This window comes from Peromyscus eremicus, chromosome 12 (genome assembly GCF_949786415.1).
Source record: "Peromyscus eremicus chromosome 12, PerEre_H2_v1, whole genome shotgun sequence".
Taxonomy (NCBI): Eukaryota; Metazoa; Chordata; class Mammalia; order Rodentia; family Cricetidae; genus Peromyscus; species Peromyscus eremicus.
The window spans coordinates 61,500,007-61,527,735 of NC_081428.1; the positions used below are offsets into that span (position 1 = coordinate 61,500,007).

The window sequence follows — 27,729 nt, forward strand, 5'->3', positions numbered from 1 at the left end:
GCACTTCTGCTGAGCCTGAAGCCATGTGGCTGGTCTTTCTCCTCCTGCTGTGGCTGGGCCCTGTGATCCCAAAACAAAAGACAGGTAAGGAGCTGAGCTGAGGCCTGTTCCTGAGGTCAAAGAGACCCTATATTTGTTCTCATCCACTCAGCTGATCACTATCATTAGTTTCTGGTGAGATATGCCAATCCCTGGATATGCCACATTCAGTCACTGGCCAGACGATCCAGATGTAACTTCTCTGTGTGTCCACATGATGTCTCTGCGGCAAGCTTAACGTCGGGTTGGGGAGACATGGAGTCTTCAGGGGCGGCTGTGGTGTGTACAGTTTTGGTGGAGGGGGTGAGGGATCAGGAGGGATAATAAGTGTGACAAGCCCAGATCCGGATTAACAGCAGCCTGGCCTGTCAGTCATTGACTAAAATGTACCTGGAAATGCAGCAGGAAATTCAGTAAAGGCATATTTCCTAGAACTTTTTGGGAAGTAAAGTGGATGTTGTGGGTAGACAACCTTCTTGAGCGTACTTCAAACAGCATGCAAAGGGCCACACTATTAGATGGCTTGTAAAAAAAAAACAAAAAAAAAAAAAACAAAACATTTCTATGGGGTTGGGGATTTAGCTCAGTGGTAGAGCGCTTGCCTAGCAAGCACAAGGCCCTGGGTTTGATCCTCAGCTCCGGGGGAGGGGGGGGATTTCTGAGTGAGGGTGGGGCTTCGGTTCTGATGAGCATGGCCTGAGTTGGGGGTTGGAGCCAGATCGTGGGGGGCCCTGGAGGATTGGGTGCTGCTGCTCAGTACTCCCTTCCACACCCTGTAACACTCTCACCTTCTATAGAAAACTGCCAAACAGAGCCTTGCTTTGGAGGGAGCCAAGCCAGCTGCCCCTGGGTTCTTCCCATTTTCAGACAGGGTCTCACTAAGTTACCCAAGCTGGCTTGAGCTCAGTCTGTAGTCCAAGCAACCCTTGAAGGTGAGGTCCTCTTTCCCCAGTCTCCAAGTAGCTGGGATTACTTGCCATCAGTATCTGATGATACCTATGCTTGTTTTGAGACAAGGTCTCTCGATATAGCTCTGGCTGTCCCAGAACTCGCTACATAGACCAGGCTTGAACTCACCGAGACTTGCCTGCCTCTGCCTCCTGAGTGCTGGAACTAAAGGCGTGAGCCACCACCACCCGGTCACAATGTTTGATTTTTTTTTTTAAAACTCACTCTTTTTCTCCTTTTTCCTTCTTCCTTCCTTTAAGATTTTATTTTTATCTATGTGTATGTCTGTATGTCTATGTGTGTGGATATACATGTGAGTGAGTGCAGGTGCCCACAGAGGCATGAGATCCCCCTGGATTTGGAGTTACAGTCAGTCATGAGCTGCTTGATGTGGGAGCTGGGAACCAAATTCAAATTCAAGACCTCTGGAAGGGCAATAAGTGCTCTTAACCACTGAAACATCTCTCTAGACTACCCACGTGCTCATGTCCTCCCTCTCTCCCTCCCTCCCTCCCTCCCTCCCTCCCTCCCTCCCTCCCTCCCTCCCTCCCTCTCTCTCTCTCTCTCTCTCTCTCTCTCTCTCTCTCTCTCTCTCTCTCTCTCTCGTTCCCATGTGGTCCAAGTCAGTCTTAAACTCAGGCTCTTCTGGCCTCAACTTCCTGGGTACTAGGATTATAGACGTGTGTCACGCCCAATCAACCTTTCACCTTTCCATGTCTCCAGTGAGCTACATTTCCAGCTCCTGAACATTGTCACAGTAATGATCTAGTTCTTTAGCAGCCCGGGGAGGCTGGGTTCATTTGTCTTTTTAGTGTATAAAGTATAGAGGTCTCGTGATGACATTTTCAAACACATTTCATTTCCGTTGATCGTCTCTTTCCCTCCCCCAGCTCCCGGTCTCCCTCCTGGGAGTCCCTTCCTCTTCTCACTGTCCCTTGCTTTCCTGTCACAGGTATTCTTCTTCCCATTCATTATTCTCTCTTTCCTCCCCCCCACCCCCATGGTGCCCTTTCTCGGTTTCAAGGATAGCACACACGCACACCGGTGCACATACATAATCACTAAAATCTAGGTTCAGCACAGAGGAGAAAAAACATGGTGTCAGTCTTTCTGAGTCTGAGATTCTTCACTTAGCTTAGCACTCTCCAGTTCCATCCATTCTTTCGCAAATGTCGTGGCTGCATGTTCCTCTACTGCTGCAGGAAGTCTGGGTTCGAGTGTGAGCTTGATACGTAAGAATATTTCCTTCTAATGGATTGGGAAGGGTCGGATGCCCCAAGCTGGTGGCATCACATAAAAAGCAGCTGCAGACAGGGCGTTCAGAGGCTAACAGACTTGGGTGGCACACACAACAAGCGCCTGTGTTAGTGACACTCGTGGGTGCAAGGCGGTGGGGAAGCCAGGCAGGGGGAAAGTCAGGCCAGCGCCTCTTCTCCCAGCTTTGGGCCACCTCAAGCATGGCCTTGGGTACATGCCCATCCTCCATCTATAGAATGAGAGCCTCTCGCTAGACCAGGGACTTTCAGGCTTTTCTGAGCCCAATCCATATTTATAACCACGAGTCATCCTGTGACCTAGTTTATTCATACATGTAGTTAAGACAATCTTGAAAGCAACTTCTTCTTGTTATAGATAAGATATATATGCCTATTTAATTTTATTTAATTCAGTTTGGTACCATCCCATCCCATCTCATCCTGGCCTATCCCACTAAAGTAAACATTGGTAACATTGAATTGACCTCGGATTCATAAACAAGGCCAAGCCTAATTTGGATGGCTTCTCCCAATCTTCCCTCTCCAGCTGATTCTTGGTCTTGGATGCCAGACCAGGTACTTGGGAAGAGGGGTGACAGTAAGAGTGGAAACAGCTCATCTGCTCCCTGAGCTGACTGTGCGGTGGAAGCCAAGGCAAGCTCAGAGACGTCACCTTGAGACGTCCTAGGCCACCACGATCCTTTCATCAGACTCCTATTTTCACAACACATTAACTGGCCTTGCATCCTTTCAAAACCGCCTGCTTCTGTTGACCCTGTCAACGCTGGAAGTCCTCAAGTTTATCCTTAAACAAGGCCCTAGGCAGGTGCTAAGCTAACAGGAATCATCTGAGAAGGAAAGAGAAAATAGCATTAAGATATCTGGGGCCCATTCTCATGAACCAGACTCTCCCGGTAACTTTTCCTCATCCCTCCTACCCACCCACGCTTTGTTTTTTCCACCTCTTAAAAAACGATGTGTGTTTGTGGGTTACTAAACAGATAGCCACTGAGTCCAGCAACTTGGGGAAATGATGAGGAAAAGAGTGGCCAAAACTTACGTGTGAGAATGGCGTGAATATATATCTTCCTCTCACATCCGTTCCCTTCCAAGCTTCACAGTTTTAGGTCTGTGAGCCGTCTTGAATTACCTTTTTGTATATGGCGCGAGGCAGGACCCCATTCTTTTGCATGTGCGCATCAGTTGTCCCCACACCCCTGTCTTTTTAATGTCCCTTTTCCCTCAGGCAGTTGTTCCCGGCCCCAGCCTCTCTGCTGCCCGGGGACAGATTACCACTGCAAGAGAGGAAGCTGCTATTGTGATGAATTCTGCCGTGCGCTCTCGGACTGCTGCTCAGACCACAGGGCCCTCTGCAACCCCAGTGACCTGCACGCAGGCTCCCTTCCACCCATGGCACGGATGGATGCTGTAACAGGCAGAGGCAAGTCTGTCCTTGCCTGTCCTTTTGATGGTGGCGGTGATGTGGACTGGATATGTCCCTGTTAATTCTGTAGTTCTGGAAGCCTATGCATTTCACGCTCAAAGCGTCTGCATATTCCTTTCAGCTTGGCTTCTCCCAGGCACCTGTCTGCCCACTGCTTTCCTCCAAGCCCTTTTTAGGTCCCACGGGGAGAGTCTGAGCTGTTGGTGGTGAGGACTAGGGTAGGGGAATGTGGTGGGCCACATCGTCTCTGGCTGTGCGCATGCCTCTTGGCCTGCTCAGAGACTTCAGAGCAGAAAGGAGCCCTCAGGGAGGTGTCAGGGACAGTGAACAGCAGGGAGGTGTCTGGGATGGTGAACAGCATAGAGGTGTCCGGGACAGTGAACATCAGGGAGGTGTCCGGGATGGTGAACAGCATAGAGGTGTCCGGGATGGTGAACAGCAGGGAGGTGTCTGGGATGGTGAACAGCAGGGAGGTGTCTGGGATGGTGAACAGCAGGGAGATGTCCCCGAGGCTGGGAGGCATAGAGGTGTCCGCGACGGTGAACAGCAGGGAGGTGTCCAGGAGGCTGGGAGGCATAGATGAAGAAGCAGACCGGGGCTTTCACATTGTGTTTCAGCCGCTCACACTCCCAAGATAGTGCTGCAGTTGGTGCTGAGAATAAGGAGCCCAATGGACTCAGCCAGCAGCACTCAAGATTGGGTGCAAAGCATGGTGAGTACCTGGGAGGGTCCTCTGCTGGGGCTGGGTGGTAACCTGCTCCATCTCTCTGGACTTCTAGGCCCCCAAGTAGGAAGGGGAGGGGAAGGTGGGAGAGGGGGAGGGGGGAGGGGAGGAGGAGGAGAGGGGAGGGTGGGAGAGGGAAGAGGGGGAAGGGAAGGGAAAGGAAAGGAAGGGAAGGGAAGAGAAGGGAGGGGAGGGGAGGGGGAGGAGAGGGGAGGGGAGGGAAGGGAAGGGAGAGGAGGGGAGGGAGGGGAAGGGAAGAGGAGGGGAGGGAAAGGGAAGGGAAGGGAAGGGAGGGGAGAGGAAGGGAAGAGGAAGGGAAGTGGAGGGGAAGGGAAGGAAGGGAGGGAGGGGAGGGGAGGGGAGGGGAGGGGAGGGGAGGGGGGGGAGGGGAGGGGAGGGGAGGGGAGGGGAGGGAGGGGAGGGGAGGGGAGGGAGGGGAGGGGAGGGGAGGGGAGGGAAGGAAGGGAAGGGAAGGGAAGGGAAGGGAAGGGAAGGGAAGGGAAGGGAAGGGAAGGGGTCCTTTGAGTTAGGGCAGAGCGCCCTATTTGAACCTCATATTTTCATGTGTCATAAACTTTTCCTTTTTTCTCTACCGCCATTTAAAAATACACAAAACAGGGGGCTGGCGAGATGACTCAGTGGTTAAGAGCAACTGGCTGCTCTTCCAGGGGACCCGGGTTCAAGTCCCAGAACTCACACGACAGCTCACAACTGTGTTTAGCTGAAGTTCCAGGGGGATCCAGCGGCTTCACACAGACGTACATGCAGGCAAAACACCAACACACATAAAACAAAGATGAATATTTAAAAAAGAAAAATGCACGAAACATTCTTAGCTTACAAGCAGTACAGGAACAGGCAGTGTGCCAAATTCACTGACTTGTGTTCTAAACTCTCCTCTTTCCTTCTGCGTCCTGGCCCCAAAGTGCTGGGCCCAGCACAGAAGGACACACCTCACCGTTATACAAGAGGATGGGGTGTGGGGGTCCCGGCTCCCGTCCTTGCTACCTGGGGGACCCGACTTGGGTCCTCTAGCGGCTGCGCCTGTTTGCTCTTCTGGGTCCTGGAGCCTGCCCGGCTGGGCAGAGGAGAGCAAGTATGGAACGGCACGGTTCTTGCTGGCACAAGCGACGGTTAGAATATGGGACCACGTGTGTCAGCAAGAGAGAGGACCGGCTTTGTTGCTCGCTTAGGTTCTGCCGCTCCTCCACAGCAGCCTCGCCAGAAGGGCGCTCTCCGTGACTGTGAAGGGAATCAGGAAGGGGGCCTGACTCCGCCTGAGGCTCCTCCTCCAGCCGTGCCAGCAGGACACGCGGAACCCGCCATCACCTGCAGTTGGTTGGGGCCAGTATGGCTGCCAGTCCAGGGATATCTGTCTCTCAGCTGCCGTCCTAGGAGCCCCCACCCACATGGGCTTAGCCCGGGGAAAACAGAAACCTAGAGTTGCTGTAAACACATCTAAAAGTGCATAGAATTAGCCATTATAAAAACTACAAAAACACACTTGGCTCAGAGTGTTATTCATTGCGTTGAAATGATTACATGCATATACAATTACAATATATATGCGTGTGTATAAATGATGATAAGTGGCACTGGTTACCTCGCGAAAAGGCCTTTATTAGGAGGAAACGGGGGTGGGGGTGGGGGTGGGGAGGTGTTGGGGGGGTATGGAGGTGTGAGGGGGGGTAGAGGGGTGGAGGAAGAACCAGGCCTGGGAAAGAGCACGTGCGGAGGTCAGAGAGGAAGATGGGGGTGGGGAGAGAGCAGAGCAGAGGGAGAGGGTGGGGTCTGTGTCTGGCTTTTTAAGGGCTCCTGGTGAAGTGGGCTTATGGAGCTACACCATGCGTGTGCTGATTGCGTGACCACATGGCTCGCATGTAGTTGCCAGCGTACACTGATGACGTAAGACGCAAGACCCTTTGCTTAACATCCTGAACTGTGCATGTGCGGTCGTGTAGTAAGGGCAGAATTCTAACATATATATAGTGCAATATAACAATGACTTGAAAGTAGAAAATCAGGGAGCTGGGGGTGTCGCTCAGTTGATAGAGTGTTTGCTAAGCATGTGCAAAACCCGTCAGTGCTTAGCACCCCAGAAATCAGGTATGGTGGCACACACCCATTATCCCAGCACTGGAGATGGAGGAGGTAGAAGCAGGTAGATCAGATGTTCAAGGTTATCCTTGGCTATATAATGAGTATAAGGCCAGCCTAGGCTACACTCATGTACACCCATCTAAAAAAAAAAAAAAGCAGAAAATAAGAACCCAAACCAATAACCTTTAGTTAAGTAACCCACCTTTTCTCCCTCATGTTCTTTCCTGGGCCACTCAACCTTCCGGATCTCAGCCACAGGGTCACCTTTTACTTCTCTCTGCCAAGGGCCTTCTTCACATCGTCCCATCCTTCCTATTCTAGTCCCGTGGCTACTGTCTAAGGTCAGCGGCTCCTTCCCAGTGCTCTTCTGGCCAGATTGCGTCACCAAAGCTCTGGTGTGTGGCCAGTTTCCTGTTCAGAGGCCATCTGTGGGTTTCCATCCTCTACACAACAATGGCTAAAGTCCTGGGCCTGGCCTGCCACAACCCAGCTCAGTACACAGTTCCAGCTTTATCCCTTGATAATCCCCTTCACCGCTCTGGGTTGCAGCGGAACAGAATCACCCATTCTCCCCGCCCATACCTCACTCTAGGCCTCTGCTAAGCTGAACATGGTTTCTGGGCAACTGATTGTAGCAAGGATCCCTGTTGGCCCAGAGCCCAGCTCTTGGCTAATGGTTTTGCGTTGGCTTGATTTCTCCGAGTGATTTATTTAGGAACATAACCCCAAGGATTAGGGTAAGGAAAGTGAAACAGGGATGAAGGGAGGGCCAGGACAAAGACCTACCCTCCAGTCTACTCTACTAACTCTGGTTACTTCACCTGTGGGATCTTCTAAGAGGCCTTGGGAAACCTGTCTGAAAGGCATCTATCTGGTGACAGATCAGTATGCCTGTCCCCTTTCCCATGGGTTACAAGTTGGCCTATGGAGTCCTGTAAATATATATTCAAAACATGCAATAAATAACAACTTTACACAGACTAGTGAAAAACTGGAATCAGCCCAAACCCAAACATCCATCAAGAAGAAAATGGCCAGAGACATTGTGCTGGACTATTACCATGGAGAACCGCCCACCATCCAAAGGACAAAGCGTTGCGATACACGAGAGCTCCCATGAGCCTTGCAGACATAATGTTAAATGGAAGAAGCTAAATACTGAAAAGTGTGTGCATGGTCCCGTTTACATGTGGTTCAGAACCAGAACCCATCTATGGTGACAGGGGGAGGCAAATGCTTACACCTGGCAGGAGAACACTGATGGAAGAGTCTGTATGTTATTATTTTGTGTGGATTTGGCGATGGAGCCAAAGGCCTCATGCACGCTAGGCGAGCTCCCTGCCACTGAGCTGTATGCTCAACTCAGTTTTCGACGTTTACTTTAAGGCAAGGTCTTACTAAGTTTCTCAGGCAGGCACTTAACTCACGCTAGTCCAGACCAATCTTGAACTGGCAATTCTCATGTGTCAGCTTCCAGAGACGTTGCTTGCCCACTGTCTGTCCTTGCGCAACATGCAGAACTTGTGGAATCCTCTCAGAACCCCACAGATGGCATGGCGAAGATGTGTGTGTAGATGCATGTGCACGTGTATGTACATTCATTCATTTAGAGGCCAGAGGACAATCTCGGGTGGCGTCTTCAGGGACATCATCTACTTCCTTTGAGACAGGATCTCTCATTGGCCTGGAGCTCACCAATTAGGCTAGCCTGGCTGTCCAGTCAGTTCCAAGGATCCTTCTGTCTTTGTCTCCTCAGCTCTGGGATTGCAAGCACATACCACCACACCTGCCATTTTCTTGTGGGTCCTGGGGATCAGGCTTCAGCGCTCCTCATCTTGGAGGTAAGTGTTCCACCCACCAAGCCATCTCCCTAGTCCTGCATGAAGTTTTTTTTTTTTTTTTTTTAAAGATTTATTTATTTATTATGTATACAGTATTCTGCCTGCAGGCCAGAAGAGGGCACCAGATCTTGTTACAGATGGTTGTGAGCCACCATGTGGTTGCTGGGAATTGAACTCAGGACCTCTGGAAGAGCAGTCAGTGCTCTTAACCTCTGAGCCATCTCTCCAGCCCCTGAAGGTTTGTTTTTTTTTTTTAAGTGAAAATGTTGGGGGTCGGACAATATCATATCCTAATTTACCTGGTTAAAACAGAGCCCCTTAAACAACACAGGGTTAGCACAATTTCCTGCTATTCTGTCTGCCTTGGAGACAGACTGTCCATCCCGCGAGCGTAACAAAGCTCACAGCTGCTTTCACCATTTTCCCATTGCAGCCCAAAGCTCCGTGCCCCTTTGCTAAGGTTGGTATATAAACATTTTGTTCTGGCTGTTCGGTGAGCTGCTTATAATGAGCACACCCAAGTACACTTGTAATCAAAGTCTGACCCTTTCTTAGGTGATATGCAAGCCCCAACTCCGAGACCCAAGTTGGGAGAAGGAGAAGGTATCTACACAAGAAACCCAGACCAACTCAGCTGTGGTCTGTGGAGCTAAGGATCAGCTCCATGTCTGGCACACAGAGAGCTTTGCATTTCCAGGACATTTTATGCTGAGTCAGTTAGCCCTTGTCCCAATCACCCCCACAATATGCCCTGGTTTTGTGGGGGACAGAGGATGGGAGAGCAGAACCTCAGTGGTGTTGATGGCTCTGGATTCTTCCTGATGTCCAGGATGAGTCTGCACTGGTCCCTGACTCCACCCTGACGTCTCACAGCGATCCAGTTGGATTGATCTCTGGTGCTACTTTCAAAACTAATCAGAGAGCTTTCACAGGCCTTCCCTTCCCCAGCATCCCACGGCATGCCCACGCTGGGGCAAAAGCCACTTAACTCCTGGTCTTCACGCTGTTCTCAACCCAGCTGCCAGGGTTCCCACCGCCTGGCCAAACCCGAGTTCAGACCCCATCACTCTGCTCAGAGCTCTCCAGGGACACCTTCCTTCCAGCTCTCTTGCTTGCCAAGTTAAAAGTGACAGGGTGCCATTGTCTTAGACAAGGTTCCCAAGCGAGGCCAGCAGACCAAATGAAGTCACTTTAGTTTCACATCCCTGAAACTACGTTATCTGAACTTAGAAATCAGAAGAGGTCAATTGCCCGCTTTTGAGAACAGGTGAGGCAATTCCTTCTGTTTAACTCTTACCAAAAAACCAAACCAAAACAAACAAAGAAAAAGAGACCTGATATTAACCAGGAATTAATTCATCGTCTATTTCCCTGTTCACACCTTACCGGGAAAGTAGCTTTGAAGTCACCAAGTCTCTATTTGTTTTCATTTTTCCTTTTTCTTGCAGTGCTGGGGGTGACCCCCCATCCAGCCCCTGTCCCCCCACTTTTTTGTTCTTATCTGTTCTTTATTGCTCTTTGTCAGCTCAGCTCACCAGAAGGAAAGCTCATTCTGTTTTATGGAACGAAGCCACTGAAACTCTGTTGTAATTTGTATTTTGATAGAGGAAAGCCTCGGCTAGCCCGGAGATCCCCATCACCCTCCCCGGCCGTTCTCCCGTCCCCATGGCCACGTCTTCAACTCCCGTGACTCCAGTGGCTCTTCGGTGCCCACAAACCTTCCCGCTTTGACCTTTCTCTAGCTGTTCCTACCGCCTCTCCTCACTTGTTATTCAGTACTGCAACCTGCACGCGCGCACACGCGCACACGCGCACACACACACACACACACACACACACACACACACACACACACACCCTGCGTACACCCTGGTGCTCTCCATTGCTCACAAATCCACCTATTGTGGCAGTGTTTGTTGCTTACCCTCTTCAGGAGTTAGCTCCCCGAGGGCAGGCCCTGTCTGTTTTCCCCTATGATAATGTTATCTCAAGAGCAGAGAACAATGTCTGGCATCTGGAAGCATCTGCTCACTAATGTCGTGACACTTGTGCCCATGCAGGGTGAGTGCTGAGCTGGGCTGCAGAGATGGTCCAAGGACTTTCCAGTGAAGTTTGTGATGGCCCTCGGAGGCACCAGCCATCAGCCCAGGCTTGGAAGTGACCCTGGATCCAGAAGAAACTGAAGATCTTCTTAGGGGTTTGTTTGTTTGTTTTTCTCTTTATGCGCAAGTATGTAGAGCTGTTGACAGTTTCAAGTGAAAAGGAAACGGAGTGGGGGAATTCCTTGTTGGGGTGAAAAATCTACTTCTCAGTAGATTAAGCTCAGAGGCAGGGAGGGACCTACCTGCCCCTGGAATGAGGAAGCCCCTGGCCCAGCAGGGGTGCGGCAGGAGAGGGGAGGAGTGTCTTCCTGATGTGTTTCCCTCCATCGACTTGACGGGAGAGTTTCACATGGGGTCATGGCTAAGGAGAGTTTCACATGGGGTCATGGCGACTGGGCGAGGTCTCCGGAAGTCCAGGTCACTACAGCGACCCGCTCCTCTCTCCGCCTGTTTAAAGAGTGGAGAGCTGAGTTTGAGTGGGGAAATGGAAGAGGCTCCACCTACGCACCGTGTTCCTGGGACTGGTCCCAAGACGCTCAACTCCCAAGCGGCAAGTTGCTCCACACAGACGCCATCAGCCCCTTCTGAAGAGGCTGACATAACCCAAGATGACAACCCTTCCTCCTAGGTCTCACAGCCTGTCACCTCAGTATGGAGTACAGTTCTAGACGACAGTGTCCCATATCCAGCAGCAAATCCTGGACTGCCAGGCTGAAGAACCCTCAGAGCTCGTCTTGACTAAGGCCCAGAGTGGGCAAGCTCCTTGTCTAAGATCACACAGTTTCTGACCCACCATGAAGGGCAGAGCTGGAAACAGGACAGATATTTTGATACAGCTTTAAACTTCTTCCTAGTTCCTACTTTTGTGATTCTGTGACACCCACCACGTCCGCTCCGTCACAGGCTACTTTCATCCAAAAGCATTTACTTAAAATTCCCAAGGAACCTTGTTTGGCCACAGGTTCCGTTTCAGGGGAGGCACATTGGAAATACAGTCTGTAACTCCACTCCTAAGTGTCCCTACTCATCTCTCTCACACTGGCACTCCTCCCCAGGCCCTTGGACTCAGAGGAGCATGGCATCCCCCACGTCCTGGCACCTGAAGCCTGGCTGGGGACACAGGTCCTGGCTTTGACGTGGCTACAAAATCTCAGGATGTTGAAAATAGATATTAGAAGTGAGAGTCCTGCCCCCACACTGGAACATTGTCCCCTTGAGACCCCAGGAACACGCACATCTACTGGTCGGGGATGGGGGTTCCCACTTATCTCTTGAGCACCTGAGACGTATGTATGTTCTATGAGCACCAACCAAGTACAGGAAAGACTCTAAGAACTTCAATAGCCTCCTGAGGCAGACAGCATGCCCATTTTACAGATGAAAAAGTTGAGGCTCAGAAAGGTTCTCTCATTTGCTCTTGATCCCTAGACCTAATAAAATCTAGGCCCAGCAGAGAAACTCAGGTCCTATCCATGAAACCCAGACCCCAGGTAAGGATGAGTGGGGTAAACATCATCTCTCCCACGCCCTTCCCAGTTTTAGGAGAGGATATCAGAACAGAAATGATGCTGTATTTTCAAATCAGAGAGGCAAGGCTGCCAGGCAAGGGGGCGGGGGAGGAGGCAAGCCTGTGTCAGCCCTCACTGTGCGTCTGTGTTCACCTGGCTGCATTCTGGAACTTACCCGGTCACACCTGGGCAGGCGGCTGCCCCTCCTCCCTGGGTTGAGGAAGCAGGAAAGGGTGGTGAGGAGAGGCAGCAGGCAGGCCTGCCAGGCAGCGGTGGTCAGTGCCCAGGCAGGATGGGCTCTGTCTGGGTCCTAGCTGTACCTCTTCTTTTCTCCTGCTGGAAGGCTGGAGTCACTGCCAGCTCTGCAGGTAAGGGACAGGACGGGAGCTGGGAGTCCTCCCTGGCAGGGCTCTGGGTGTGAGTTTCGGCAAAGACGGCCCTTTGTGGGTAAGGGTAGGCATTTTTGTTCATTGTAATTAACAGCCTGCTGAATGTAAAATACGATGACTGTGGACGAGTGTGCAGGATGACAGATGTGTTAAGCCTGGTGACACCGTGGCCATCAATGTAAGAGTCTGGGAGTTAGTCTTCAGGCACGGGACGGTGGGGTGGGAGGGTAGAGGGGTCGGGGAGATGCCAGCTGGTGGTAATTTTGCTGTGAACTGAAAAATACGGCCTAGAGAAGCTCCTGTTCATCCAAGGTTGTGTCCTAGCATAGTTATTCTTTGAATTTGCCTTTATAATGGAAAGTTTGTCACAAACTGCTTGGACAAGGAGATTCTGAGAGAGGTGGGCTTTTCTGAAAGATGGGAGCTAACACGGACCTGTCACTGACAGACACTGTGCCAAACTCATCACACACACTTTATTTTTTCACACACACTTTAAAATAGATGTTTTCGGGCTGGAGAGATGGCTCAGAGGTTAAGAGCACTGACTGCTCATCCAGAGGTCCTGAGTTCAATTCCCTGAACCCACATGGTGGCTCATAACCATCTGTAATGAGATCTGGCACCCTCTTCTGTATACATAATAAATAAATAATTCTTTAAAAAAAAATAAATGTTTTCCAGAGCAAGCAAGACTGAGCAGAGGGTACGGAGACATCTCATCTACCCTGTCCCTGCCACTTATGGCCCCCTGCTGTGTATGTCCCCACAGCATCAGCACTGTTACAGTGGTGACCCACACTGACACGTCACACTAGACAGGACCTTTTAATTCTACTTATTTATTTATTGGCCGGGTCTCCCTATGCAGGGCCCTGGCTGCCCAGAACTTGCCATATAGACTTTTTATTTATTTATTTATTTATTTATTTATTTATTTATTTATTTATTTATTTTCCCTTTTCTCTGTGTGTGAGAGCGAATGTTTTTACATAAGTATGGATTCACATATGTGTGTGGCTGTGTGTGAACATTATGTGCATTGTGTGTGGAGGCCCAAGGCTGACTTTTGGGAATCATCCTTGAAGGCTCTTTCATTTTATTTCTTGAGACAGGGACTTTCAATCAAACCCAGAGCTCATTGATATAGTGAGGGAGAGAGGGAGAGGGAGAGGGAGAGAGAGAGAGAGAGAGAGAGAGAGAGAGAGAGAGAGAGAGAGAGAGAGAGAACCTGATACATGTGGAGGTCAGATGACAGTGTGGGGATTAAGCACAGGTCATCAAGCTTGGTGGCAAGCACCTTTACCCACTTGAGCTATCCGGCTGGACCAACATTACATTTTAAATTCTCATGACTCTAATGACTAAGAATTCACCTCTAAGACACTGCCACCCATTTAAGAGCAAGGAGCCTGCAGTTTATATGGAGTAATTTATCCCCGGAGTCACCATGCCCTGCTAGTGCCTAACCCCTGGACCACCCTGCCTGCCGCACACACTCACAATTGGCCAGGCTTATGCTGCATTTTTCACTCTGTTTAATTACAGCCTCATGAATCAAGTGCCCCTCACTCCATTTGGAGCCCAGAGACTTGGCCTGTGTCACAGCAGAACAAGGAGCAGAGATGGGACTCACATCTGGCTCTATGCCCACAGTCTCCTCACCCCCACTTTGGAGGTATGGAGGAGGACTGCAGCACCATTCTATAACCTGGGCTGGGTTCTGTGGACCAGGAGGCCCAGAGAAATAGCTTGGGCCGGGGAGTCGGGGAGGTCTGTGAAGAAGGCCATCAGCAGCTCCCACAGATATGTGCGAGCATGCTGTTGGGTTGACTGAGTGAGCACAGAGAGGATATGTGTGCAAGCATGCCCAGCTAATCACTCTCCTTACCCAAGTGAGCTGTCCTCACCTCCCTGACTGCTTGCTTTCCTAGGACACATTAAATTCAGACTGGGGGTTCCTCTCCCTTATCTTACAGTTACCTCTAAAGATGAGACTGTAAGTCATTCTTGAATTTTAAAGAAATACATCCATGGGAAAATATTTTTGCAGTGACTGAACTGCCCATGGAGGAGTGACAAAGTTCCTACAGAAAGTTCTGTAAGTCCTCGTTCCTGTTCTGCAGTCCTTGGCTCATGTGGATTTGTGTCTCCTATGTCCACCCTTGATGGTACAGTGCTGTACTGCATACCAATGATCAGCTGGGTCCTGGGGCTGCCTGGCTATTGCAGTCTTTAAGAGATCCTGCTCCAAGACCACACTCAGGGTATGAAAAAAAAAAATCCACGAATGTGGCGAGGGCTAAAACTTTTCTATCTGAGGGGAATTAGGAAAGAAACACACACATTCGTGATGGTAACTTTCTCTTCTACTTCATCTTGAAAAATCTCTTCCTGAAAATCTCTCTGTCTCCACACAGCTACATCTCTTTATATAGCTACATCTCTTTACACAGCTACATATCTCTTCTACACAGCTACATATCTCCCTTCTACACATCTCTCTTACAGAAAAAAAAAACTCTGGACAATATATGAGTTACATTTTGAGGGTCAGAGCCATTTTGATAACACGAGAAATCACATGGTTTCTCTCAGGCTAGGGATGTCACACTGGCTGGCCAGTGAGTGAGTAACCATGGCAACACTGGGCTGTCAACCAGGCTCCCTGTAAATTGAAGGCGGTAGGCACATAGTGTCCAGTGCTCAGTATTTCCTGATAGAGAGTGACTTTGAAATTCAAGACTTAAACAACAAACAGTTAGTTGGCTGAACCTTGAGTCCTGCATCATAAAACTGATGTTAGGGGTACATGCAAAGAGTCAGTTGCTGAGAGGGTCTGTGCAGGGAGTTATGTCTTTAATGTTATCAGCCAGACCTTTGCAAGAGAAGAGCTGGAACTAAAGTTGCTTCATGCCTGACCTTGGTTCAACAGACTCCTGGGAATCTGTCCTTGTGCAACTCATTTGCAGGGGAGACTAGTCTGCTTTGAATTTGTTTTAAGGTCTTAAATCAACTAATGGTGTAAAAAGCTGTCTTTGTAACTGAGAATACTGTTATTTTCCTATGTCAGTCTGAGCTATGATAAATATCCTAGTATTATTTCTATTCACCAAAATTATGCAGTTTAAGAAGAGATCATCTTCCTGACCATCTACAGATATATGTGTGCCCAGTAGATGGAATATATACATGAGATAAACACATAGGCAGTGAGGAAAATAACCATAGCTGTTTTTAGGCAAGAGATGTAGTGGAACATGAGAAAAAATTACAGACAAAAACAATAAAAACAACTAGTTTTCAGAGTCTGTGGTCCCGGAAGCCTTGCTTGATGAGGTTTCTCCATCACAGAGTTATTCATCTGGTAGGTCGACACCTGAATTATTAATTATCATCTGTTTTATTTATGTCATGGCCCATGACACCTGGCCTCAAGGGGATTATCAGGTGTAGACGAATCTTAAAAGGTCTTATTAATAAAAAAACAAATCCGGAGCCAGGTATTGGGGTGAATGCTGGAAGATCAGAGAAACAGAACAAGTCACATCCAAACTAACCTTGCCAATTCCTCAGCTGATCTTGTTTCCTCAGACTGAAGCCTCTGAGTCCTCATTTGAATGGATCTCAGCTGAACTGCTGCTAAAAGCTAAAAGCTTAAAAAGGGTCTAGTTCCTGGTCCTCACGCCTTATATACTTTTCTGCTTCCTGCCATCACTTCCTGGGATTAAAGATTAAAGGCATGTGTCACCATGCCTGGCTTTTCCCAGTGTGGCTTTGAACTCACAGGGATCCAGACGGATCTCTGCCTCTGGAATGCTAGGATTAAAGGTGTGTGTGTGTGTGTGTGTGTGTGTGTGTGTGTGTGTGTGTGCCACCATTTTCTGGCCTCTGTGTCTATCTAGTGGCTGTTCTGTTTTCTGACCCCAGATAAGTTATTGGGGGACACAATATCACCACAATCAGGATTTCAGAGGGCACTGGTCAGGGCAGCCTGTCTTCAGAGCTGCTATGAAGGTCATGGCTTCTCCGAGTTGCTTTTTTCATCTTTGTTTACATAGACAATGACCATCTGTGCCATCCAGTAGCACCCAGGGCATAAATCCAAATGCTCATGTGAAGTCAGCCTATCGGGACTCACCAAGCTGTTCTCACCCAACACAGGCCTGAGCAGCGGCAGTTCAGCCCCTTTGATGACAACCAACAATATGGAAGTGCCTGCCTTTACTCAAAGGGACAGGCCCAGCTCAGAGGGGGCTTTCCAGACCACTCACCTGACTCAGGATGTTCCTCCAGACACTTTAACTCTGAGCACTGAAATTGCTTCTAGTACCTTAACTGCAACCAGTACCAGTTCAGAAGTCAGTTCCAGGGACACCCAGACCATCTCTCCTGTAACAGAGACTGGGAAGACACAGACTACCTTCCTTACAGCATCAACCCTGGATATTTACACCACCTCCCTTACAGCATCAACCCTAGATATTCACACCACCTCCCCTGCAACATCAACCCTAGATATTCAGACCACCTCCCCTACAGCATCAACCCTGGATATTCAGACCACCCCCCCTACATCATCAACCCTAGATATTCACACCACCTCCCCTACATCATCAACCCTGGATATTCACACCACCTCCCCTACATCATCAACCCTAGATATACAGACCACCTCCCCTACAGCATCAACCCTAGATATTCAGACCACCTCCCCTACATCACCAACCCTGGATATTCAGACCACCTCCCCTACATCATCAACCCTAGATATTCAGACCACTTCCCCTACATCACCAATCCTAAATATTCAGACCACCTCCCCTGTAGCATCAACCCTGGAGACCCAGACTTCTTCCCTCATAGCATTTACCATAGATACACAGGCCACTTCTCCTGCGGCATCAACCCTAAATACTCAGACCACCTCCCCTGGAGCATCCACCCTGGATACCCAGACCACTTTCCCTGCAACAGAGGCCCTAGAGAACCAGACTATTTTCCCTGTTGATTCGACCCTAAAAACCCAGACCATTTCCTCTGTAACAGAGACCAGAACTCTTGCAATAAGAGTACCTTCCAACTTCACGGTCATGCATCCCATCCCTACGGACACTTCGGCTACACAGGGCAGCCCCAGAACTGGAATGAGCACTGTCAAGACTGGCACACTGAGTGGTCCCATAGGAGCCGTCATTGGCACCCTTTGTATCGATGACAGCTCAGAAGAGGTGAGGAAGATCACAATTGACCTCTTAACCTTGGCACACACCTCCACAGAAGCTGAACACCTGTCCTCAGACAGCAGTTCCTCCTCGGACAGCTCAGCTGGCGTCCTCACCAGCTCACAGGTCCTGGGGTCCGATATTGCCACCCCAGCCAAGGACTTGGTTGCCTTCAGCATCACCCAGATTAAGCTCACCGCCTGCATCACAGAAATAGAAACCTCTGTCATCACCTCAGACACTAACAACAGCCCTACAGGAGCAACAGCCTTGTCCACTTCTGAGACGCTCACTTTGCCTCAATCCCCCGAGGCAAAACCACTTAGCCCCAAGACCACAAGCTCACCTGGAACCCCGTCAACAGCTGGCACCTCAACCCTTGCCACCACCCTTGAGGGCACGCCCCCTATTAGTGGCGTCACAGAAAGAGAAACAACAGTGGTTCAGACTCCAACCTCCAGAGTCACTTCAGGGACAGTCAGTACGAACCCACTGAAAGAGACCTCAACACTCTCTACAGTGACACAATGGCACACTGAGGTCTTGGGAACAACTACCGTCCCCAGGGCTACTGGGTCAACAACGGGAGAAGCAACCTCCTTCACTACTTCCTCAACTTCAGACAACAGTCCCTCAGCAGGGGTCACCACCAAGAGCTCTACTACCTCAGAGACTTTAAGCTCCTTAGCCAAGACCACAGCCTCACCAAAGACCTCAATGGAGCCCCTAACATCTACACCCACTGCTGCTTGGACAAGGACCACAAAACACGATCCTGGTAAGTAAACCTTTCATGTGTGATCTTTGCAGATTTAGGTTTGGAGTATTCGTAAGGAGTCAAGAGGAAGGAAGGAGCTCAAAGCTGGTGTTGCACCCTCTCCCTGACAGTCACATCTCCTGGTGGGTGGTAACAGGCAGTTAAGATGTGTATGTGATATAGTGACGTGTGTGATGTAATGATGTGTGTGTGTGATGTGGTGATATGTATGTGATGTAGTGATGTATGTGATGTGGTGATATGTATGTGATGTAATGATGTGTGTGTGATGGAGTGATGTGTGTGTGATGTAGTGATGTGTATGTGATGTAGTGATATGTATGATGTAGTGATGTGTATGTGATGTAGTGATGTGTATGTGATGTAGTGATATGTATGATGTGTATGTGATGTAGTGATGAGTATGTGATGTAGTGATGTGTATGTGATGTAGTGATATGTATGATGTAGTGATGTGTATGTGATGTAGTGATGTGTATGTGATGTAGTGATGTGTATGTGATGTAGTGATATGTGTGATGTAGTGATGAGTATGTGATGTAATGATGTGTATGTGATGTAGTGATGAGTATGTGATGTAATGATGTGTATGTGATGTAGTGATGTGTATGATGTAGTGATGAGTATGTGATGTAATGATGTGTATGTGATGTAGTGATGAGTATGTGATGTAGTGATATGTATGATGTAGTGATGAGTATGTGATGTAATGATGTGTATGTGATGTAGTGATGTGTATGTGATGTAGTGATATGTATGATGTAGTGATGTGTATGTGATGTAATGATGTGTATGTGATGTAATGATGTGTATGTGATGTAGTGATGAGTATGTGATGTAGTGATGTGTATGATGTAGTGATGAGTATGTGATGTAATGATGTGTATGTGATGTAGTGATGAGTATGTGATGTAGTGATGTGTATGTGATAAGTGTGAAACAGGGTTTTTGAGAAATGGTTGAGATCTTGACTCTGTTTTAACCTGAGAGACCTTGAACCTGTCCCCATCCTCTGAGCCTAAGCTTCTTCCCCTTGGCTGGGGAAGGGGCTGCATGGTCACCATCTGGATGAGCACCATCTTTTCCAGATCTAACTTAGTTAACTATTGAGCAACTACTGTGCTTCAGGTGAGATCTGAAATGTTACTGAAAAGACTTGGCCCTTAAGCCAGCCATGCCCACAGAAGGGAAGAACGTGGACAAGCAACTTGTCCAAATTGCTGCCATGTGAGCACGCGGAGGGCACGGAGTGGTGCTTGTTCTGCACCATAAAGAGCGACTGTAGGTAAACCAGCAAAACAACATTTGGGGAGTTTAGGTCTTAATTTCTGAGCCAACAGAAGCCTCTCAGGGGACCCACTGTCAGTGGCTCTGTGGTAAGAACAGCTTGTGGGCAGCCTGGAGCATCTGCCTCTGCTGCTTGTTCTGTCCTTCTGGTCCATTCCTGAGTATTTTGTCTGGTCCCACCTTCTAGGGCAGGGGAAATAAAAATACTAATCATGAGGTGAGGATACAGCTCAGTGATAGAGCACTCGACACTGGTGAGTGAGCCCAAGACCCTACATTCGGCCCCAAACCCTGAAAAATCCCAGCCTCTGTCATCTCTGTGTCTCTCTGTCTCCTCCATCTGTGTACATCTGTCGTCTCCACCTCCATCTTGGTCTCATTCTCTCTCTCTTACCTCTGTCTCTGCCATCTCTAGCTCTTTCTGTGTCCATCTCTACCAGTATCATCTTTTATCTTGATCTCTACCATCTCTCTATCTCTTTATCATCTCTGTCAACTATCTCTATCTATCATCTATGTTCAGGCATGATATCACAGGCCTGCAACCCAGTACTCAGGAAGGAGAAACAAAAGGACTGTGAGTTTGAAGCCAGCTTGAGCTACATAGTAAGACCCTATGGGGAAAAAAACCAGAACCAATCCAAAACAAAAATTAAAACAGAAAAATATTTAACCACAACCATGTTATTGAATATCTTTTATATTCTAGGCAAAAATAATATAAAAACACTTCACAATCAATAGGCAGAACCCAAAAATGGAATCACCAGGTATTCTCTGTTGCTGTGATGACCACCATGACCAAAATCAACTTGGGGAGGAGAGGGTTTATTTGCCCACAGGCCAATCTGATGGAGTCAATTCCTCAGTGGGATTCCCTCTTCCCAGGAGTGTGTAGGTCTGTGTCAAGTTGACAAAAGCTGCTGTAACCCCAGAGGAAGGTGAATGAGTCTACTTGGCACAGGGGTAGACATCACTGATTGGATAGTTGCTGTCATGAGCTCAATAAATGTGCAAAATAATTTTTTTTTAACCCAAGAAGGGAGTAGCTACAGATACTCCACCAAAGAAATGTCTAGGAATTCCAGAGGTAGTTGACATTGGCAAGTTTGAATTGAGTTCTGCCCAATGCTATCTTCAAGATCCATTTTCAGAACACTCCCTCCCCCCACCCCCAGTCCGAAAGAATATTTGGGGTAGGTAGTGTTACCACAGACAACCAGCTTTTTCCTTTTCATAGGTTCATACCCATAGTTAATCTCAAACCTTGCCTCAGTGGGCTTTTCCTTGGAGGCTGATGGCATGCTTCCCAATCTGATAACCAAAAGTGAAGCCACACACATGGGGTGGTCCCCAGGTGAAGTCACACACGTGAGGTGGTCCCCAGGTGAAGTCACACACATGGTATGGTCCCCAGGTGAAGTCACACACATGGGGTGGTCCCCAAGTGAAGTTACACATGTGGACTGGTTCCCAAGTGAAGTCACACACATGGAGTAGTCCCCAGGTGAAGTCATCACACGGGCTGGGATCCAGGAACCGTTCTCAGGTTACCAGCCTTGCTCTGCACGCCCCTTTACCCATTGAACCACCTCAAAAACTCAGAGGAGAGTTCTGAGCACACATCTCAAGGAAATTTATCCTACTTGAATTCCAAATCTATAACCTCACAGACCATCCTTTTCTTTGGTCCAACCATCAGGCACAAAAATAGTCAATGCCAGGTCGGGGGGGTCTAGGGAAGGTTCTCTAGAGCAACAAACAGCCCCGCAGGCTGCTGGGACTGACCTGGGAATCCTAGGACTGGCTAGCTGTCAACAAGATTTTTTTTTTTCTCAAGAAACATAAAGCAATGTTTATTTCTATTCGCCCCAGACAGTGAGGGCTTTCGTAGATTCTACCCAGTCCAGCCTGGTAAAACAACATACTCATTGGTGTTATCTACAGGAGCCTGGATGGCTCAGAGGCAGTCACACCACCAAAGAGTCCCACCTCTTATATAACCTTGGTGAGCCTCTCCAATCCTCACATGAGGGAATGCTTATAGACCTGGTTTGGTAAGGGTCGTCTACTAGTAGTCACAGTTGCTATGGTTTAAGACATCTGTTATCATGCCTAACCCAGAGGAAACAGAGACACAGCATTAACTGTGAGCCAAAAGCCGGGAGGCCCAACTACCTTTGTTTCTACTATCCCAAAAGGGGAATGACTTAGGGGCAAGTTGTTGGGGCAAGAAAAAACATTCATCTGGAAAACCAGAGAATAAAGAGCATCTTGGGGCCCTCGGGTATCTGAAGGGTTTAAGGAGGAGAGGAAGGAGCGGGGCATAAGGGAAAAAGACAGAATTCCAGAGACTTCTAGGAGCTAAGCCAGTGTGGCCTGTTATCTTAGTCACTCTTACATGAGGTAAATTTAAGAGAAATCGACTTTGTATTACAGTTTCACATGAAGCGGTTCTCAAATGGTTAATATCAAGAGTTTAAAGTTGAACAGAAATCTGACCCAAAGCTTAAGGGGGCAAAGGAGACAGACAATGTGCAGAGTCAGAGATGTCAAGCATTTCGTCTTGTTTTAGCGGCTCGCCAGATCTCTGCAGATCCAAGCAGAGCCAGTGCTTTTAGCAAAAAGCTGAGCCTGGAGAGGTAGCACACTCAGCTGGTGTTACAAAACCCAAGTTGGAGGCATTGTCTACGGTGACTTAGTGAGGGACTAAGGAGACATTGCACTGCTTCACGATCTCCAAAATTAGTGACTTTAGAAGTCAGCTGAAGTAAATGAAGGCTAATTTGTTTCCTTAAGATAAAAGATAGAACTTGCCAGGTGGTGGCGGCAGCGGTGCACGCCTTGAAGCCCAGCAGTCCTCTGGAGGCAGAGGCAGGTGGATCTCTGAGCCCAAAGCTAGCCTGGTGTACGGAGTGAGTTCCAGGACAGCCAGGAGAGTTGCACAGTGAAATCCTGTCTCAAATAAAATAAAATAAAAATAAAAAACGGAACTTTCGGGTAGAGCTGCTAAGGCAGAGAGGCTTAGCTAGGAGACCTCCTCACTATCAACCCAGAGCTGGAGGAACTGGCTCAGGGCAGCCCTCAGAGAGCCAGCCTCTGTCCAGCGCTCTTCCTGGCCAGGGTCTTCTCCAACAGACTCATCCAGGGTCAGAGGACACTGCAGTAGGCATCATTATTCCAAGAAGGGGAGTCCTTATTTCTGTCTGTGCTGAGCAAATGTTAGCCCCATGTAGATGCACACACATTTATAAGCGGGAATGTAGGTGGCTCACGCCTTTAATCCTAGCACTCTGGAGGTAGGTGAATCTCTGTAAGTTTGCGGCCAGCCTGACCTACAAAGTGAGTTCCAGGACAGCCAGAGCTGTTACATAGAGAAACCCTGTCTCAAAAAAACAAAAACAACAAAAACCAAAAACAAAACAACAAACAAAACCCAAGCAGGCGTGTAGGCACGTGCGGACAGGGGCCCAGGTTGGAACTGAATTGACTGTTTACATCGTCTTTCATCTGCCTTCAACTTTCAGGGGAAGATGGAGGCTCCCTCCTTGTACGGCTGAGTGTGGCCTCCCCTGAGGACCTCACTGAGCCCAAAGCCGTAGAGAAGCTGATGGACCAGGTAAGTGGTATGTTAGGCGTAAAGTGGGGCTCTCTCGGGGACTCCAGGGAGCATCTGCAGGACACAGAAGGGTGACTACTTACACGAAACAGTGTCACATAAAGGAGCATTAGGAGCTGAACCTGGGGCCCGTGTCTGGCTTTGATCTTGCCTCGCTTCTCAATTCTTCTATATTGTGAATGTGATGTGTATGAATCTCCCCACCCCCAGATCCAGCTTTGTCAGGTTCTGGAAGTGCAGCCCTTCTGGCCTTTGAATCCCAGCGACATTGACGGGAAAGTAAGCAGAGGTCTTGGTTGCAAGCAGCAGCAGCCACCAAGTCATGGTAGTTTACATGGAAAAGGCAGAGTCTGGGAAATCTGCAGGTGCCTCTTCCGCCGTCACATATGGCTGGGGCCAGCCGTGGAAACTAGTCATGGGTATTTTCTCTGCAAACTCTGGGCCCTTTATTCTTCATGGTCTTTCTCCATGCATATGGAAGGGGGCTATCACAGAGGTAAAAATGAACACAAACATGTTTACTACTCAGCAGCCTACTTCTCCACCTTTTTTTTTTTGAGGCAGAGTTTCTCTGTGTAACAGCTCTGGCTGTCCTGGAACTCACTCTGTAGACCAGGCTGGCCTTGAACTCATAGAGATCCACCTGCTTTTGCTTCCTTAGATCAAAGGCATGTGGCACCACCACCTGGCTCTTCTCCACTCTTACACAATCCAGTACCCAAACCAAGGGAACGATGCCACCAATGGTGGGCTAGGTCTTCCTGTATTAAATAACTTAAGACAACCTCCCATAGACAGGCCAAAATGATCCAGACAATGCCTCATTGAGACTCTTCCCAGGTGATTCTAGAGTGCATCAAGTTGACAAAACCGACCTCACAGCCACCATGACTGACATCCCAATAAACATCACACGGATGGGAAAGGGTATGAAGTAGGGATGCTAGATAGAAACCCCCTCGGAGATGTGCTCCAGACAAAGAGGAAGATGGTGATGCATTTGTATACCAATTTGGAAAAATCCTCTTAAGTCTAGGCTATTTGTGAAGTTCTGGGGTGAAGGCTTTTGGGGGTGCTGTGAATGAGTGGAAGTTAGACTGGGTCAGCTCAATATAAATGCCATAGGCCTAGCTCAGTGCAGGTTTTATGGAGTGTCCACACTCTACCCGTATTGTGAACAGTGAGAACAGACCTGGGGTACCACCTAAGACAGACTGCTCCTTCCACCCTGTTCCATCAAATGCCTCAGCCAGAGGCAGCCAGACCCTGTCACGGTCAATGGGGGTCACAGTAGTGCAGGCTCCGTGTTACCTCTCGAAAGGACAGGCCTGAAAGAGGGGCTGACAGACAGCCTTGTGCCATGGGTAAAGTCCTACAGCCAGCAGAGACAGGTGAGGTGGGCCACTAGCAGACGGGAGTGGGTGGTACCCTGCAGGTAGGATCCCTCAGGGAAGGCAAAAGAGGCCCGACATCGTCACTATCTGGTCCTGCCTGCCTTCTTTAATTTTTGTCTACTCCCTTTTCATATTGTAAATAAGCCTCCCCACCCCCACATCTAGTTTTTGCTTTTATCTTATTCTATGTGTATGGATATTTTGCCTGTATGTGTATCTGTGCATCACATCCATGCCTGGTGCCCGTGGAGGCCAGCAGAGGATGTCAAATCCCCCAGGACTGGAGTTACAGATGGTTGTGAGCCACCATGTGGGTGCTGGGAATCAAACCTAGGTCCTCTGCAAGAGCAACCAGTGCTCTTAACCACTGAGCCGTCTCTCCAGCCACAGATCCGATTTGTTTCAGGTCTTAGATGTCCAGGCTTCTAAGAAGTCATGTGACGTTGATGGGGAAAACAAAGCAAAGCTCTTGGCTGCAAACGAGGGGAGGGAGGACCCCAGATGCACAGAAGCAAAGGAATGACAGAAGAGCAGCTTTGAAAAGGCATGGGGACGTGCTCCCTGGGACATGTCCCCTTGCTGGTCACTGTCAGCGGGCATCACTCTCCATGTGTGTCACTAGCACTTTGCCTTTGGGTTGCTTGTTGTGGGGTCAAAGTTCAGAGCAGGACCATCCAACTGGCCAAGCCTGGGTCTCGTACCCACTACTCACTCCCCTGGGATATCAGGAGGGAAGAAATATCTGGGTCTTCGAAGTCTCTTAGCAGCAAAGAGGCCCATGGGGACTACCCTTATGAGGATTTCTGTCCACAAGGCATCCAAGTTTGACATAGGACAGACAGATAGATGAACATGTCTCTGTCATGAATATCAAAGTAGGAAGCATGGATCCTCATGGGAGGGGCAGGCCACAGTGGAGCATAGATTTGATACCTGGATTGGCAAATATTTCAGGGGTCAGAAAGCAGCCTGGAGCTCAAAATTGGGTCAGGCAGCTGAGTTACAGGAGCGAGGCCACATGAGGTTGCCACTGATGTATTCTTCTTATTACTATTATTATTACTTATTATCATTACATTTTATTCCCTTATTTTATGGGATTTGTTAAGCGTATTGATTTTTGTTGGGGTCTGGCCAATGGTGTGAGGCACAGGAGTCAGGCAGATCTGAGGGTGGGTTCTAGTTAGCTGTTTGAACTTGGGTGAATCAGTTCATACCACTTCACCCTTTATGGACTGCAGATGAGAAGGCCTGCTGTGTGTTTTAAATGGCCCCTGTTATCACACTGTTGATGTCCCTCCACTGCCTCTTCCTGTCCTTGGCCTATGGTGGGCTCCCGGGCAGACAGACTGGCACCTCATCTGTTCTTTTGCTTTCCAGCTCAGCTGTGAACTGCGCACCCACATGCCACTTGTCCAAGTGTCCTTACTGAGCGTCAGAAGGGGCTGAAGAATGTTAGCTGCAACCAAGCATGTTCTCTGTAGCAGAAGAAGCGTGGTGCTGCCTGTAGCCCGGACCCCAAACAGACCAAAGCCGTGGTACTGTGCTATGGATCCACAAGGTTCCCATGAAGGTCAGCTGGCCTGAGAACCCTGCCCCATACCTGACCACAAGACCTTGGTCCACTATGCCTGAGTGTGTGTGCAGGTGGAGAGGGCTGGCCTGTTTCCAGTGGTGTCCTTCACCACCTCTGACTGGTTATTGTATTTCAGTAAAGAGAAAGCTGACCACTCCACCTTGTTCTTCCGTTTTGTACTCATGACACTCCAGGTGACCCAGAGATTGTCTGTATTGAGCCCGCATGCCTTAGATGTTTTTATTATGTGGGAATTTGGGGGGTACTTTCCTGTGGCCTGGTTTGCTTTGGCATTTGCTACGACTTGCCCTGGAGCCTGTTGATCCTGAGCTCTGTATCAGTCAGCTCATTGTTGCTATAGCAAAACAGGAGCTCAACAACACGCAATGAGAAAAAGCTTATTTCTGCTCACAGTTGAGAAGGTTCTGGGTCAAAGTAAGGCAAACCCATTGCTTTGGGCCCCAGGTCAGGTCAGCACAGGGCAGCGACCCACTGTTCTGTGTATCAGGTGGGGGTGCCAGGGGACAAAGGTGGGCAGTGCCTAGCAGAGCCAACTGCTAGTCCTGTGCTCAGAAAGCCAAACAAAGGAAGAGGAGGGAGCTGGGGTGCCCAATCCCCCTCAAGGTCACATCCCCAGTGACTTAAGAATTCTCTCTAGCTAGAGACATGGCTCAGTAGTTAAGAGCACTGGTTGCTCTTCCAGAGGACCCTGGTTCAATTCCTAGCACCCACATGGCAGCTCTCAACTGTCTGTAACTCCAGTTCCAGGGGACCTGATTCCCTCACACAGACATATATGCAGGCAAAACACCAATGTACATAAAATAAAAATAAATAAATTAAAAAAAAAAAAGAATTCCCCTCAGGCTCCATCTCCTAAAAGCTCCACCTACCGAGGAACTACCCTGGGGACTAAGCCTTCAACACAGGGACCCTTGAGACACATCCAGATCATAGCGAGCTCCTTCAGGGCAGGGATCACATTTGTTGATCTCAGATCCTTCGAGCCTGGAGAACCTGGTCCGAGTGAGGGAGGGCCACAGAGAATGTCAAATTGATTTAAATGTCAAGTTGTGGGCTCGAACAGATTTAAAAGAACGTCTCTAACATGCAGTTATTCCTGCCATAGCTCAGGCTCACCTGCCGTTATTTTAAAAGTAAATGTAGTTTGTTCTTCTCTCGTAAAAGTGTAACTTACTTACGATTTTTAACTTTTGGAAAATCCCAAAAAGGAACCAGAAAGAGTAAAGGAGAAATAGGAGGTGAGGAGAAGGGGGAAAACAAATAAACAAACCTGAAATACCAGCTCTTCCTGAAATACCAGCTCTTCCATATGGGCAGCGTTAATGTGCCTGTCCAGTCGCTCTCTCGGCCGCCCACATGGGTGAGGAGACACTGTACACTCAACGCTGCCAGATTTGAAGTTCTTAATCCACTTGCTGCATTATCCTCAGCTCAGGTCAATCCACTTGCACCCTCCAGCGGCTCCAGCCCCAGTT

At 48.9% G+C, this 27,729-nt stretch overlaps 1 protein-coding gene across 1 annotated transcript; it reads left to right on the forward strand.

The window, feature by feature from the left end:
* Window positions 1–12,146: 12,146 nt before the first annotated feature.
* On the forward strand, window positions 12,147–26,389 carry Muc20 (mucin 20, cell surface associated). Its single transcript, XM_059277078.1, has 4 exons — window positions 12,147–12,330; window positions 16,516–18,354; window positions 23,169–23,260; window positions 26,035–26,389. Exons 1-4 carry the CDS (start codon window positions 12,255–12,257, stop codon window positions 26,101–26,103), a joined length of 2,076 nt encoding a protein of 691 aa, XP_059133061.1. The 5' UTR covers window positions 12,147–12,254; the 3' UTR covers window positions 26,104–26,389.
* Window positions 26,390–27,729: the final 1,340 nt, after the last annotated feature.